The sequence below is a fragment of the Corvus brachyrhynchos genome, unplaced genomic scaffold (genome assembly GCF_000691975.1).
Source record: "Corvus brachyrhynchos isolate BGI_N302 unplaced genomic scaffold, ASM69197v1 scaffold60, whole genome shotgun sequence".
Taxonomy (NCBI): Eukaryota; Metazoa; Chordata; class Aves; order Passeriformes; family Corvidae; genus Corvus; species Corvus brachyrhynchos.
In genome coordinates, this window is record NW_008236767.1 from 3,560,326 (window position 1) to 3,577,527 (window position 17,202).

The window sequence follows — 17,202 nt, forward strand, 5'->3', positions numbered from 1 at the left end:
TAGAGATCAAGACATCCTGAGGCCAAGGGACCTCCATAGATTTAGGACAGTTAAAAATTTGACCTCCCCCATATTCTGTTTAATTCCCAGTAGACAGTAAATCATTCATAGATAAAGACTAAGGGCACAGGTGGAAGTGTCATTCTACACTGCTGAGAGGAAATAATTTACAAACCCTTAGACCAGAGAGTTGCCTTAAGTTTCTGTGTTGTTCAATGCCTGTGAAACTAATGTTCATCAAAGCAGTAGTACAATGTGAGTGATGATGACCTCCTAATTATGTGAAATACTATTGGAATCACGATGAAAAATTTTAACAATCCAAAATATCTGGAGGGTGGGGGATATCTTTAAATGATGTTGAAAAGCTTTGCAACAAAAATAGCTCTTTTCCATTTTTAAGCAAAGTAGTTTGAAACTGGTTTTTCTACATAAATCCACACTAGATATGTTTTTTAAAAGATGTTTTTCTAGACAGCTGTAAATTTTCTTAATTGTATATTTATTTTGTAAGGCAGTCTGTCTTTTTCAACAAGACAATGCAATTCATAATATAATTACTTGAAAGGCCACTGATATGTTTAGAATTAATGATTTGCTCAAATTCCACATTAGAGCTCTCATAAATAAACTCAAAATATGTTCTCATTACAGAGCTTTCTTTTGATATTTTATCATTTAAAAATAGGTATTTGTTTTTAGTATGACATGCCCTTTATGTTAATAGTAGACTCTTTCAATATGGAAAGTGGGGGCTTGTATGTCAGATCAACACTTCAGATAGAGTAGGTAATCCACAGATCATCAGAAGAAAAAATCTTTCTCTTTTGTGTTTAATCAGTATTAAATGCAGATAAAGGAATTTCAGGGTAAATTTCAAAAATGTAGTCTGACAGATGTTATTCAAGCACTGCCAAAGCATAATATATCTGTATGATTAAAGGGACATCTGACCACAGAACACTACATTTATTTAATTATGTACCATAGAGGTGTTAAAAGTTCCTGTGGAAGTGGAAGGAGATCAGCTATTTCTAATGCAATTTTCAGTGATAACTACATTGACTTGCTTGTGTAAGATTTTTTATATTTGTTTATTGTTATTCTTTTCCCTTTAGGCTGTGCTTTGGAGGTACAAGTTTTCCCAGCTCAAAGGTTCTTCAGATGATGGGAAGAGCAAAATCAAATTTTTGTTCCAAAACCAAGATACTAAACAAATTGAAGCGAAGGTAAAAATAATACGTTGTTTGTATAAAGGTGATATGCAATTTTCAAAGCAGCTAGGGGAGTAGAGGAGTGTAATAAACTAAGTAACTTGGAAATATTAGGTTAATGCACAAAGAATGCAAAGAAAACCAATGAAATTGAAGAAAACTGAACAAATTACTTTTATCTAGTTAAAAGTCTTTTGAAAGGTGTAATTAGATTTAAAAATAATAAAATACAGGATTTATGGGATATATGGGTTTAGGCATGTTTTCCAACTCTCCTCTTTGTCATTGTGATAAAGCTGAGAGCTTCAATACAGTGGTTTTCACCCTATAATTGTATGATGAAGAAATGGTGGAAAATATATCCTTAAGTCAACCTGGGAACAAAACTCAGCAAAGGTTTAAAATCTGTTTTTGTTTCTCAGAGAGAAAAAAAGTGGATTAAATATATATTTCCTTACAAGACTGAAGCATTGTGTCTGTCTCTAATGCAAAATCAGAAAAGTTGTATTTTCAGTTGTGCTTTTGATTGAAGAGTTAGTTCATGAAAACTATAGCCGTGAGAGATTTATGCTTACTTCAGTTTATGTCTTTTGAGGATAAGGGCATTCACTGTCCCAATATATATGAGAAGTGATCTCCCCAGGTCTGTGATAAGTGGAACTGCCTTAGAGTCAGCTTAAAGTTCTTTTTTGACTAGAATTCAAATTTTAGTGTAAACCTGAAGACTATTTTCTCGTCCATGTCTAAGCCTTGTTTTTAAAGCCTTTACTTTATAAAGCCATTTTTCCTCACCATGTCAGAGACAAAATTGCTGAGCGAATGTGATAACAATACGGTTCCATGAGCAAAAAGGAAATGGTTAAATAAATTGTCCGTAAGTGCTAAATATGCAGAATATAAAATACTCTACATATAATAATAACATTTATAAAAAACTATATAAAGAAAAAAATGCATTGTTTTGGGGGCAGTTATGAGTTTGAAGGCCAATAGCTACATTAAGCATCTATATTTTCTTCCTCCATGTCTCTTTATGTTTGGTGTTAATTATTTTCTACCCAGCAGCTATTACTTGATTTTGAATGTTTTACTCAATAAAATAAAGGTAAGTAATATAATTCCCATTAAATATAATTCCCATTAAATATAATTCCCATTAAATCAATGGCAATAAAATGTGAGGACCATGGTTTTGATACTTTCATGTTCTGCTGCATCTCAAGGATAAATATGTTCTTATTTCTGATTTCCTTCAGAAATTTTTTTAATAGTAAAGAAGGTTTTTTTCAGCTTTAATAAGAAAATAAAGCTTAACATAATGTCATGAGGATGACTTTCCCTTAAAGAAGTAATTGTAAACTTTTATCATGCTCTTATGTACAGATGAAGGATGAAAATCATCATTATTTTTCTAATATCTCTCTTCTATTTCTGTCATATTAGACATGATTTTAGCACTGACGAAAATTCATAAGAGTCCAAGAATTGCACACTGTTGGGGTGTTTGGGGATTTGGGGGCTTTTGGTTTCGTTTTTTTTTTTTTTAATTGGTAAAACTAGAATAAATTTTTAATACTGAATTACATTTTTAAAAAAATAAAACCAAAGAATGAAATCTAATTTTTGAAAAAAAATAGTTTTCTTTTTTTTTGTTTCATGTTTTGAATTATATCTGTCATATAAATCACTTAGAGATACATAAGTATGTTGGATATACATAAGCCTTAGAGGTATCCTGGTGCCTTTATTGTACCTGTTGTTATTCCCACTCAAATTGAGTTCTAAAAACTTCTGCCAAACTTTTATTAAGGTAGAAATTCTACTTTCCACCTTATGAAAGTAGAGTATTAATACAAGCCTGGTAGCATGCTTATTAATATGCTGTCATGTTCCCTGGTTGCTCCTCTTTACTCTAAATTTAAACTTTCACATTACTCAATTTGGAAATAAAAATTTGTTGCTTTTAATTAATTTTCTTGGTGATCAAAGCATGCCAACTATATGCAAAGAAGTCAGATTATATTCTCTTTGGAAGGTGCTGTGGCATTTATAATGAGCTGTTCTATCCATTCCAATTTGTTTACACATCAAATATGTTGCTTAGTCTAAGAAATGTAGATAAATGTGTCTGTAAAATGAATGTGAAGGTTCTTGGGTAATATGTTTTCAGCACTGGTTAACTTAAAATTTTGTGAATAACCCCCTTGTGTATCATTTAAACCTTTCATAGATTTAAAGCACTATTCAGCATGAGGAGAGGTGGAACAGTCTAGCCTCTACTTTTTTTTGCTTTACATTCCTGAGTTAGAGGTATAGCTATTTGTGGAACTGTTGAGTCATTAGGAAACAGTAATCAGATTTTCAGAAATACTTGTAATGCCAGATTTCATGAATACTGTATGCAGGCTTCATTTGAAATCAGAGGATGGAACTTTTGTAAAACATCTGTTAAAGGTTGTGATGAATATTCATGACCACAGCTATCATCACCTGTTAAATGTAGCTCTGTTTTGCAGCTGGCCTGGAGACCCACTGCTGTAACAGGAAATAGAGTGTAACATTTTCTTTATGATTCTATTTGGTTTTTTCCCCAGTTATAATACACGGGGAATAATCAGAATGTCATGAAATGAGAACTCAGCAGAGAATAAAACCAAAAATTTGAGGAGCTGTTACACCAATGTATTAGGGCTCTTCACTTACTCGTTCCCAAGCAGTAATGTGGAAGCAGGGCATGGCAGGTAACTCTCCAGACACCTCAAATACTGTGTTCAGTTTTGGGCCACTCACTACAGGAAGGACATTAAGGTGGTGGAGTGAGTCCAGAGAAGGGCAACAGAGCTGGTGAAGGGTCTGGAACACAAGTCTGATTAGGAGCTGAGGGTGTCTAGCCTAGAGAAAAGGCGGTCAGGTGGAATCTCATTTCACTCTACTACTGTCTGAAAGGAGATTGTAGCTAGGTGGGGTCAGCCTGTTCCCTTAAGTAACAAGCAATAGGACAAAATGCAATGGCCTCAAGGTGCACAGGGGAGGTTTAGATTGGATATTAGGAGAAATATCTTCACCAGGAGTGTTGTCAATCATTGCAACAGGCTGCCCAGGGAAGTGGCAGGATCACCATCCCCAGAGGGACGGGGTAGATGTGTAGACTTGGCACCTAGGGACATGTTTTAGTGGTGGACTTGGCAGTTCTGGATTAACCATTGGACTTGATAATCTTAAACATCCTTCCAACCTAGATGATTTGATGATTCTATATAATTGCTTCACAGAAAAATATGAGTTATCAAAATCCAAATGCTTCCTGTCTTCCTTCATTTATAATACTGAACATTTTGTGTATCTCATGCTTTCCCAGGTGTGTGTGATTATGGCACGTTGAACCTGTGTGATAATACTCTTTAGCTTTAGAACACTTACTCATGATCTGTAGAATCAAGAGTGTCAGAATGCTCAGCTATTGAATTTTGATCCATACTTAGATAATTTTTTTTTATTCTAGAAATGCATTTCAACTTGTAGATATGCATTGTTTGGGAAAAAAATAGGTATGCATCAGTATTTTAAATTTTAACCATATTATCTTCATAATTGTCCAACATCTCCTCTGTATTCTGGTGAATATACAGAGATATCAGTATTAACGTTAGAAAAATCTAGGCAAAATACATTTTGGGATAAAGTTCAGCACCACATGCATTCATCAGTTAACTTTTTTGTTGTTGTTGAGAAAAGCACTTGCCACCAGAGTTATATTCCTAAGTGAAAGAAAGTCCTTCGCTGACACTGAATAGCTAATATTTTTATAACAAAATTTTTTATAGTTTGATTAATGCCTGACTTAAAAATTCAAAATGGCATGCTTTGAGACATACAACAGGTGCTAAAGATTTAGTTATAGTTTAATTTATTTCTCTGTACAGTTCTTTTCAGCTTTAAAATAGTTTTAGGTATTTATACATTCCAAATACTGCCTTGTTTTTTTTTTTGGTAGAGACACTGCTCTCATGCTTTTGTTCGGCTTCTCTCTAAGTTAAATCATATTACTACAAAGATATATAATTTAGAATAAAAGAAGTGTTTCCTCATGGATTTAAGCAGTTCCAGTCTAAAAATCTGAACAATAATTATCATAGGTCACACCAGTGGGTCTATGGCAGGGTGCCTGAAAGCAAACACCTAACTTAAAAGGTATCTAAGGCAAGGTCTAAGTGGTTTCTGACAAGGAAACCACTTAAGGGCAACATTAATCACTGATACCCCTTAGACATTCCAATCTGTAGGTTATTTCCCGGCTGTCACTCAGCAGGAGATACTGCACAAGTTTGCTCAGTGAGACAAAATTTTTATGAGTGAGAGCTACAAAATAAAGCTGTCAGCTTGACAGAATGTGGAGCCAATGTGTCCCTGTATTTGTTCTTACTGAGCTGTTTGGCTTGGGTTAAAAAAAACTAAGCACAGAAGGGCAAAGCTTTCTCTGTGTCTGTAAGGCACAAAGGGATTCACTTAGACCTTCCTATCTAGTTACTTATCTGTTTACCTGTTTGTTTAGCTATTGTTTAATGATCCATTAGTGCCTCAATAGTATCACAGCAGCTTCCAGAGGTGATACACAATCTCAGGACTGTAATAAACTCAGAGTGCTGTTATCTTCAATTTTACTTAAGTATTAGGCTTTTCTGACAAAATAGAGAGAGTTCCTGTTTTGAGATATAAATATGTGCCTCCAAACATAGCAGTAAGTAATGTGTATAAAAACCAGCATTTTATTACATTATTGAATTTTCACCAAACTGTGAACTGAGAGCTCTGTGCTTTGTAAAACATGTATAACTCAAAAGCTACACTTCAGTCTGTGCTTACACCTCCCCCAACTTGCAGCACAACAGTTCTGTCAGAAAAACTCAGGTAAGGCCACACTGCTGTGCTGCATCAGGTGAGCTATTGTTCACAGATTGGCTGAACTCCTAAGATGAGCAGTAAAAAACTGAAGTGGGTACAAAAATAGGTTTATCAGGATGAAGCTCCAGTCAATTGTCTTTGTCTATTTGAATATGGAAAACCAAAGAAGGCACAGATGTGGTATCTGCAAAGGAAGAAGTTTAACTTCAAGGATTTCACATTAATCTTACTATAAATTAATACTACCTTAGTATTAATTAATGCCAATTAACTTGTACTTGAAATTATCTTGTATAGAAATCTAATCTAAATAGCCTGAATGACTACTCATCACATTACTGTGAACAGAATACCCCAATTTCTACTGTCGCAGGGTGACTTGATGGGTGTTTGCATCGTTTTCCAGACTGACATTTCTGCTCAAGTCTGTTCTCCAAAATGCAATTTTAAATTAATCCTTGTTCTTAGCCTTGAGGGTTTTTCTGTGAGCATCACAATGTTCTTCACATTTAGAGTACAGAATTTTTGAGTTCAGATTTCTGACTTGTGCTGGTTTGTGTGGTTCAGTTTTTAGTTTCCCCATATTTTGCGCGTGATTTGTCTAATATCTATTTTAAATCAGATTCTTTGCAAATATAGAGAAACCACGTAACACCACTTCTGATGAGCAAATATCTTCTCATATCAGCTGTTTATATATGGATGAAAGAGAAGACTTTTTAAACATACCGTGGATACTTAGAAACATGCAGTTGCCTGATTTTGTAAATGTGTCATTTGTGTTGTATCATACTACATAATATATGTATAATGCAATGCAATAAGAGATTGCTGGGGTTTGTTCTTTTTTGGAGAAGCTCTCTTTCTGTTTTCTCTTTTCTCCTCTGTCCTTTCAATCCAGACTTTCTTTGTGAAAGGCTACTAGAATTCCCATACACTTCTGACCTTCTCAATGACTGCATCTTCCTCACATTTCTTTTTGCCTGTTTACATTGTCCTCTGCAGGAACTGCAAATGTTCAGGTTAATAATCTGGAAGTTTCTGATATACTGACAGCAATGTAGAGTGAGAGCAGTTTAATCAAGTGATAGCTTAGAAAGACAATTTGAAGACCAGAGGGCATACTGATATTCCTAGGAGAGTAGGGTCTTAGGTAAGGTATACGGACAGCAGTCTGGAAATTGTAATAATAGTAAATCATGTATTTGTGCATGGACAAGTAGATGCGGCTTAAATTAGGATTTCTTTGCTTTTTGGAGGATCCAGAGCATGTGACTTTCTCCACTGGTTTTAACTTCAGTAGTTTAACTGCGTATTTCTTTAGGTTTCTTATGGTTAGTTTGTTTGTTCACTTGAAACTTCATCTGAACTGTGTGTACAGTACACACTACCCTGCCTAGATGAAAGCGTATTCAGACAAAAGTATGGCTGAGGACAGTGTATACAGAAACAAACAGGGTGGCTGGGGTTGCATGAAAGCCTGTGGGTTCCTGTCTGCTGGCAGTAGTGCCAACCTGGGGGCACCTAAAAGTGCAAGTTCCCAGCAGAAGTGAGGGCATGTTTTGTCTGTCAGCAGCTCTACATGGAATCTTATCTGTTTGTTAAGCTTTCTTGTGATTAGGCTAATCTGCCTGCAAAGTGTTGCTCCTGATAGATCCTGTTCCCATCAATCAGGCTCCTGGGAATTGAGTTGCAGCCATTAATCAGGCCCTCATGTACTTGCCACACACCAGTCAGCCTACTGTGCTTCACATTGCTTTAATTTCCAGTTAAAAATGCATGTCTTCATTGAAATAGGAATAATGTTTCATTGCAAATAATAATTGAGCATTTGCTGACTTCTTAATGCTCTTCTTTGCATTTAAGGTAATTTCCACGTTGTGTCATTACTATTAATAACAGTTATCAAGTGGGACCTTCAGAGGCTGTTCTGTTGCCTCACCCATTTCCCTTGATGGTCCATTGAGCAGTGGATATTCCTGATGTGTTATTATTGCAGAAACACCTGTGATAACTCTTGGTAATAATTATACTCATGCACTATGAAGATTCAGTGTCCAGTAGCTGTAATTATGATAGTAACTACGTTCAGCTTGCACTTTACCTAATTGACTTCAACAATTCTCAAACTGTAACATTTGTTTTAATATGATTATCTTGTTGAGACATAGGGGGAATTGTAGCCTTTCTACAGATAATGCATGCAATTGATATTAAAAATATTTCACAGTTCCTCTAAATATTTATTCCCTTATCTTAAGCTTCAGATATTTTTTTGTAGTACCAAAAGGGTAAATAAATATATTAATAAAGTGAAGTTAACTGAAAAGTAACTTACTTCCAATGACCCAGTTGTTATTCTGAAATAACTTCCATAATTCCTTGTTTCCTCGTCTTTGAATGTCCACTGTTTTCTTATCTATGACAAATTTTCTTATTTTGAAATTTGAGGGAGAGAAAAATCCACCTTGACATAGTGATAAAATTGCCCTTCTCTCCAGGTTTAAAACTGAGAATATCTCTAAATGGATTTTTTTTATATAGACACAGCTGGCAGGTTTGTGAAACTTGGCATAAACTTTATCTTCTTTATTGAGAATTTGTCGTCAGGGGACTTTAAAGAACCTTGTGGGATGTTATCAATTTATTTCTGAGCATGTCTGAAGGACATCTGCTGAGGCTGTAGGAGACCTGAACAAAACTTCACCCATTCAGTACATCATTGGACAATCTGCTCATCCAGCTGTCTGCTTTCATACTGTTGTCCCTCACACACAAGGGATTTGTGAATGTCTCCATGTATTCTACAAAGTAATGTCTTCCAGGAAATCTCAAGAGGCAGAAAATTGCAGGTTGATGTCATTTAGAGAGATTTAGCAATTTTTGTTGAATTTACAACTGTTTCAATATTCTTCTAAAAAAAAAAAAAGAGCAAAGCCCTGGCACTACATAGCCTGGAAATACCAATGCTAGGCAGAAAGACAAGTAGAATATACCACAGATATCAATTATTGGCTTCATGTTGCAGTGAAAAAATCTGTATGGGCAGTGAATCAAAGCAGAAAGATGTAAACTCTATACCACTTTGCCTAGACTTATATATATTGAAGCACCTCAGTAATTGCTTTCAAATGCAAGAGATACTTATTGATTATATACCAGCTTCAAAAACACATACTGAAGGTAACCTAAAAAAATTGATCAGATAAAGACAATTAGACATAAAGGAGAAAATTATATATGTTAAAAAAAAAAAAATAGTAGTTTTTATTTATTTCCTCTCTAGTGGTGTCTAAAAAAGTCCAAGCTAGTCTAGTCACATGCTGAGGGGGCTATAAAGAAATGTAAATTATGGCAGAAAAATAAGGAATTTGTATAATATTCCTAATAAATTTAAAACATGGAGTATGTTCCTTTTTTGGTCCAATAACAGATCCAAATTATCACTGTGTGATAGTAGCATGTTTTGAAAATATGTCCTCTTTATATATATATATGTATATACATATATTAAAGAACAGGTAAGAAAAGAGCTGATTTAATAGTGTGATTTAATAGCTGATTAATAGTGTGAGGAGACATGATGAACAAATGTAATATATGTGGAACTTAACATTGTTATTTTTGTGGCTAAGTTGGTCAAATAATAGTAGTCCAGAGGTGTGTAGTCTGTTACAGTGCAGCCATTAAGTTTCTATTGAAATTAACCTGCAAAAGTGCCAGATTTGCATTAACCTGAGGCAAAATAAAAATTATATAGTGTCACTTTTTTTCCCCTTTAGCTAGCAGGATCTCCTATTTCTATGGAGGCACTTAATCCAGAAATTTGTCCATCTTAGCCTCCAAGCAATTATTTACTGAATGTTCCATGGCTAAGTCCCTATAATGCAGAATTAAGGCACATTAGCAGAATTACATCATGTTATTAAAATTTTTGCTGTTGGTATAGTGGTTCATTCCTGGTTAAATGTCTGTGGGGTGTTCTGTTTCATGTTTAATCTTTTTTTTTTCACTTCCAGGAGCTGGAGTTTTCTAACCTGTTTGCAGTCCTTCACTGTATCCACTCATTCTTTGCAGCCAAAGTGGCTTTTTTTTTACCCTTTGTATGTAGGCAGCCAAGCCACAGCTTCTGCTGCTCCCACAACTTCTGGTACTGGCAAATTAAAGTATTCTACTTGATATCCCCCATGACAGCACTGCCACTTAACAACGAGACATAAAAATGTATAAATATTCATAAGATTTAGACCTTTGGTGAGCCATGTATGTGGAAACCAATCCTGGAGGCAAGACATCTTGCAGCATCAGCAGATAAATGGTCACATGGGATCGTAATTTCATCTTGGTTCTGCAAGACATCAGTAAATAATCCTAGTCAAAACCCCAGAATAGGATGGATATGCTTTTAATATTATCTATTTGTACTTACATAGTGCTTTAAGCAACACTGGAAGCAAAGGAATAAATGGCGAAATGAAGCACTTGAGTATTTAATAAAATTTTCAAATTGCTGTAATAATACACAAATGGAATTGTCATTCTCCTGTTTTCAGATTTTTTTAATGACAATATACTAAACTCTGAGTATGAACATGATGCCCTATCATTATATTATAAGTGAGAGCAAGCAGCAAGCGTACAGTACATGGTGACAAAGGAGATAAGCATGAAAAGGCAGTTGTGTAAGTATCTCCTCAAACAAGAAAGCACTTTAGCACTGTTGTAAATTCATACTTGTGTTCATACATGGAGTCATGCTACTTTTTCCATTTTGTTCTCTCCATCTAACAGTAACAACAGCAAAGATATAGCCATACTGGACTGATACATTAAAAACAAAACAAAACAAACAAGCCACAAAAAGAAAAAACACTTTTTCATGGGTAAGTCCCACTTCTTCAAGTAAAAATAGCGGCATATGGATTTAGTTTTAATTATAAATTTAATGCAACTACAAAGAATATTGTGTCACCTATTTACATCCTCCTTTTTTTGTCAATTGTTAAATATTGTAAATCTAACAGTCTTTGTTCACAAGGTTTTGAAATTGTTTCAGAGACCGCCCACCTAATACATTGTTTCCATCATTATCATTTCACATCATAAGTAGAACTTTTGTTCCACTCAAACTCTCAACAAATAGACATTTTACATTATTCTTGAAAAATTATTTTACCCTTTGAATTTTTTTTTTGTCAGTTGTTAAATATTGTAAATCTAACAGTCTTTGTTCACAAGGTTTTGAAATTGTTTCAGAGACCGCCCACCTAATACATTGTTTCCATCATTATCATTTCACATCATAAGTAGAACTTTTGTTCCACTCAAACTCTCAACAAATAGACATTTTACATTATTCTTGAAAAATTATTTTACCCTTTGAATTCTTAATAAATTACTTATATATATATAGATAGTAAAAGACAGGAATAAATTGAATAAGCTACAGAGAATACATTACAGAACGCATAATTTATTTGCTTTTTAAGACCATTGTATCAGTCTGGATTGAGTTCTAGTTCCAGAGTATCATTTAATGATGAAATATGAAGGACTCGTAAATTTAAAATTAACAACTTTGTTTAATTGCAATTTTGCAATATAATTTAATTTTGAGCTGTGACACACACCAGTAAAGATGATGGAAAAAAGGTGTACATTTTCAGTAGTAGTTTGTGAGGTTTCTGTTTATTGTATTGAAATCAAAACTACCTTTTTTTCCCCCTCCACTTAAACTTGTAGTAACTCTTACGAGATAGGGCCACCATCTTCCTTGTTTAGCAAAAAGAGTAATTCTGTCACATCCCTTTCTATGTATTATGATTAATACTTCAGAAGTGAAGCCAGAGGAGAGCTTATCCAAACGGGAACAATTTAAAATGCAAGGCAGGGACAAAAGATGAATGAAATGTAGGAGCAAATAATGTCTCTGTTTTTTGCTTTGCATTAGAAATATTTTGATTTACATGTGTGAGAATAACATTGCTTTGAAATATAGTTGATCTAACTTGATATTAGTTCCAAATAATCTGAAAATGTTTGGGGGAGGGCAACTCTTTTATCATTTTGAAATGTCTTTTGGTACACACATACTTTCTACAAGTACACCTCCAAGGGCTACACATTTATTTTCCATCCTAAATTCAGTGGAATGATGCAACAATCCAGGTATTCAATACTCTAAGTGTCATCAAAATCCAACATTTTCATAGACATCATCATGAACTTTTTTATAAGAATTGTCCCTAAATAAAGGGGTCACATCTGAAGGACAGATAAAACTACCATGGCTGTCCATAGGATCTTGAGCTTGCTCTTGACACAAACCCCAGATATTTTGAATCTAAAGCTGTAACCATTTTAGAGGTTTAACAGTGGTAACTCAGGCATTGTCCTCATCTAGAAAGCATATACCAGAAACACAAATTTTGGCAGAGCGTTGATAGTACTGAAAACAGAAGCCTGATATTCTTGAATGACAGTTTTTAGTGCTCCCATATCATCTCCTTCCTTTCACTGCACTGCTGTGGCATTCAGCTGTCACAGTGTGGCCATGTGCTAACACCTCAGTAAATGCTCTGCTGGCAATAGCAGACTCTAGAACTGGTCAGCTGCCGGTTCAATGTTCTTCCTTCCACTGTTCATGTTATGTGCAGTTGCATCACTGAATCTGAGGGGTGTTTAAAAGACATGCTTGAATGAGCGTAGCATTAACCCATACCAGCACAAAGTATTGTCAAAGTCATTGCAAATTTCTGTAGATGAAGGGATTGCATTATATGAAAGCCCTCCGCAAAAATTTAGACAAAAATGCTCATTGTGCAGAAAGGAGCTAATGACATGAACTTTTGTGACCCCACCAGGCTACCCTGAATATCTGTATCAAGAATTCTGTTTGTAGAATACCTGTGTTCATCACTGAGACTTTTGCAGCTGGGCATTAAATATAAAACATTTAAGAAACGCATTAGCCTGTAAACTGGGGTTTACAGGCTAAACAGGTAGAGCTTCATCAATACTTTTATTTTCAAGAAGAAAAGTGTTATTGAGAGAATATAAGATGTCATAACTTTGTTTGCAGCTCAAGTGTTGATTTGTAAATACAGCAGGCATTTGTGCAGTGCCCTCACAGAATTAGAGGTGACTCTGCTTCCAACCTTGCCCTTGTAGAGCAACTTGGTCAGAAATTCAGTCTTCAACCAAAGATGCAAAATTTTAAACTCTGTGTTATAACTAATCCTGAAATACCAAAATAAAATGTACAAACGTATTAAATGGCTACATTTTTCATTTAAATACCTACAAGAGGTTCCGATTTAAAGCATAGTGAACTTCAAATTCCTATGTTAAAACTCAGGCTTCATGTTGCAGCCTGTCATTTCACACATAACATATCATGAATACAAGTATTTTGTAAGTCAACACAGCCCATTGACAATGAAAAAACAGAATTATAATGAGCCGTCAGCTTTTGCTAAAAATCTTTGTGCAAGTGAAAGCAAATATTTTAAAAAGAAAGAGCAAGCCAACCAACCAGCCCATAGCATAATATGTAATTTGTTCTCTTTATGTCACGATATTTTCAAGTTTAATAAAGAAAATTCTTTATGGTACTGTGCCTATGGAAGTGATGTTATATAGTATACCAAAAATATGTACTCTTAAGTATAAATATATTTGGGTTGATTTGCTTTGCTTTATGATGGGAATTTTAGATTATCTGATCTTCACAGCACTAATCATATGCTAGGTTATAAAAGCATAATATTATTATGAAACTGTTACCAATTTGAATATATTTTATTCTTTATTTCATCAGTAAATCAATATGTTTCATTTCCTACATATTTTTAAAAATAACAGTTACAGATTTTCAAGAGAACTTTGCATTCCAGTAGCACAAAGGCACCTTTGAAATAAAAATCAGCATATTTTTTAGCTGTTGGTCATTTTATTATGTTAATTAAGTGCAACAAGAACTTTGTGGAGAAGAGCTAGTTGTAAGTGGGTTGTTTTTTAAAACCAATCATTTAAAGTTTAAAAATCATTTAAAGTTTAAGAATGCAAATAAATAATATACAGCATCAATATGCTTTGAGAAAAGAATAATGAAAAATCTTATTTTCTAAATTAGTTCTTGATTCCACAGTATTATATTTATTTATTTTAGAAGTGGCATCTTATCAGAACACCTCAAAGTGCACAGTTAAACGTGTAGTTGTCAACACTGCAGCCTGTTACTTTAAAAGGAATTTGGTTTATTCAATGCCTTAAGATGTTTCTTGTATCAGACAAAATGTTTAAAAAGGCTTAAGATCTTGAGAATGTACAAGTGTTGACCTTAGAAATTCAGATCAATTTTCATTCTTTCTTGGCAATTCCAAGAAAGCTTTCGGAAATTTTTTTAATATTGAAAACGCTAGTCACTGCATTTCACTTTCCATTTCTTTATGTGATGGTTTGGTCTCTGAAAACGTGTAGTGTCTGAAAAGAAGTTAAAGCTGATTTTAAGAAGTTCTGTCTCAGGCAGTTAGGAGTCCGAGCTTAAGACGCTCACCTCTGACCTGTTCAATATGATGGGAAACATGAAAGACTCACTCAAGTTCCCAAAATTCAAGTACCTGTCTTAGATGCCTGAGGTTGCACTTGAAGCACTTCAAAAGGGAAATACAAGATGAGAATGTAGCTTAAGATCTCTGAAGGTGCACACATATGCATCTCTCTCTCTCTGTTTCTCTAAGGAACTAGATGTGCTTCTACTTTAGTGTTTTCATTTTATCAAAAATGTGCTTTTTAAGCCAGGCTCCTGCCTAAAGCCAGTCATGCAATTCTTCTTATCACAGAGCAGTCTTTAAGCACATGAGCTGTTTCTTTTAGGATGACACTAAACAAGCATCACATCTATATGGGTTCTGGGTCCTGATGCACTTTCAGACCATGCAGCCCAACTAAAATGAATCCAGAGGAAAAACCCCTCTGAGATGCTAACAGCAAGACTTGCCAGGTTGGGGTGCCAGCATTTTCTGTGGCTGTAGCAGCTGCTGCTTGTGCACCATGGAAAAAAAGTTAAAAAGCTGAGCTTCACAGTGTAGCCCACAGGAGCTTAGTGCCTGAAGGGGGATGCTGTGCTGCAGCAAGGGGCAAAATGAAGCTGAAAAAGGCTGATGCTGCCCAGGGCAGGTTATTCTGCATCACTTTTTCCCTCACCACACCAGGACAGTATTGGCTGCAAGCAGGCTACCCCATGCTGGTCAGCCCTCTCCCTGTGCATCTTTCTCCCCATCTGCCACAAACACACACCTGAATATTTGCTCTGGGGTCCCCGAGCACACTTCCATGTTCCCTCACTCCTGTTGCTCAGACAGATGCAAAACTGTACTTAGCTACATAATGGAGCCTCTAAACCTCACACACTGCCAGGGGACAGTGTTAAGGATTATGGCAAGGGCAAAAGAGTGCTTGAGTGTGTGATTAACTCTCAGGTTATAGCAAATAAAGTCATATCTGTGCTTAAGTGCTTTCCTGACTTGGAGGGTTCTTAGGTGGAAATTTTTTTTATTTTCCTGGAATAAGTTCTGTAATGTCAACATATTTCTACTTGCTTGGCTCAATTTTCAGAAAGTTTAACAGAGACAGTGGTTCATATCCTCTTGGAATCATAAAGAAAAATACATAGGAATACTGGAATAAAAAGAAATTTCTGTTCAGATTCTGTATATTATTACAGTACATTACATAATCTATTGAAATATATTGAATAATGTAAAAAAAAATGCTTTCATTTACATTTCCTTGCAATTTTTGCCATGGTATACATGCCTTCCACTTTCAACAACTTTCTCCACAGGAATCCCAGCTGTTATAGAAATTCTTTCACTGTTCTTTTACTGTTCAGTATATGCTAATATATAATGCAATGAGTGTGTGTGTGTGTGTGTGTATGTGTGTGTGTGTGTGTGTGTGAGTCTATATATTAGTATATACTAATGGAATATATTCAGTATATATTAATGAAAGTTACATATTAGGCACAACTGTAAAACAGAAGCATACATCCATGAAGCTTTACATTTAAAAATCTATAATACTATAAAGAAACATATGTATATTAGTTGAAGAAATGGCTATTTTTGCAGGGTATGCACAATCTGGATATATGATAATAAATTGATAAACATTAACAGATCTATTATTTCATACCTCCAGGAACTTAGGGTTTTTTTAATTATTCTTATCCCTTTAGCATATTTGCAATATATGTCATAAATTTTAATTTGTTATGGATAAAAATGACTGAAAAAATGTAATAGAAAGTGCTATATATTTTATAAATATTAAAAAAATAAGAACAGCTATTCAAATTATTTATTTCATTTTTAGTTAAGGTTTTGTGATTGTTTGTAATATGTATTTGTGAAAAGCATAAGTCACCTAGTTGTTTAAGCTCATTAATGTACCACTAATAAAATGCTATCTTCTGTTTTGTTTTTGTTATGCTTCTTTTTGTAATGGAACATAACAGAAAAAATAGAAAATAAATACTTTTTTAACTAATCTTTTGCATTCAGTCATAGAGTGTATGAGTTTTATATCATTGAAAGCCAAGTCTGGGAAATCAAGAATGAGCTTGAAGAATCTGGGGTGGTAAAGTTATTTCCCAGCAACTGTTTTTTTAATAGAAATAATGACCATTCCTTACTTGTATGATGATTTCTACAAGGCCTGTCACCCACTTAATGCCTGACTAGGATTTTGGAAATATCCTCCTCTCCCCTGGCTATGAAGCTCAACCTACAACTATCACACAGCTACCAGATTATTTTACCATTGACATTTAAGAGCTTAGTTTTGGTTGAAATTAACCTAGCCCCAATATTGCAGTGCCTGAAGGTATTTTTGGTATATCTTTGAAACCAAACAGTTTTCAAATGGTGTTGCAACTACTAGAGCAAAACCAACTTGAATGAGTTTAATTTTGTTTGTCTTTTTCCCTGAGAGGGAAGAGATGTTGGAAGATGGGTAGTCCCTGTCTTCATTTAGGCACCTTTATATCTTTTCGACAATTTAGGGTGGGAGTCTGCAGTGC

General features: G+C 34.6%; 1 protein-coding gene across 1 annotated transcript in view; it reads left to right on the forward strand.

Moving 5' to 3' along the window:
• The window catches only part of SNTG1 (syntrophin gamma 1), a 330,206-nt gene extending 319,188 nt beyond the window's left edge, over positions 1 to 11,018 (forward strand). The window contains 3 exon segments of the mRNA XM_008644917.2: positions 1,119 to 1,229; positions 10,136 to 10,204; positions 10,206 to 11,018. Coding sequence (XP_008643139.1) covers positions 1,119 to 1,229; positions 10,136 to 10,204; positions 10,206 to 10,295 — 270 coding nt within the window. The 3' untranslated portion in view covers positions 10,296 to 11,018.
• Positions 11,019 to 17,202: the final 6,184 nt, after the last annotated feature.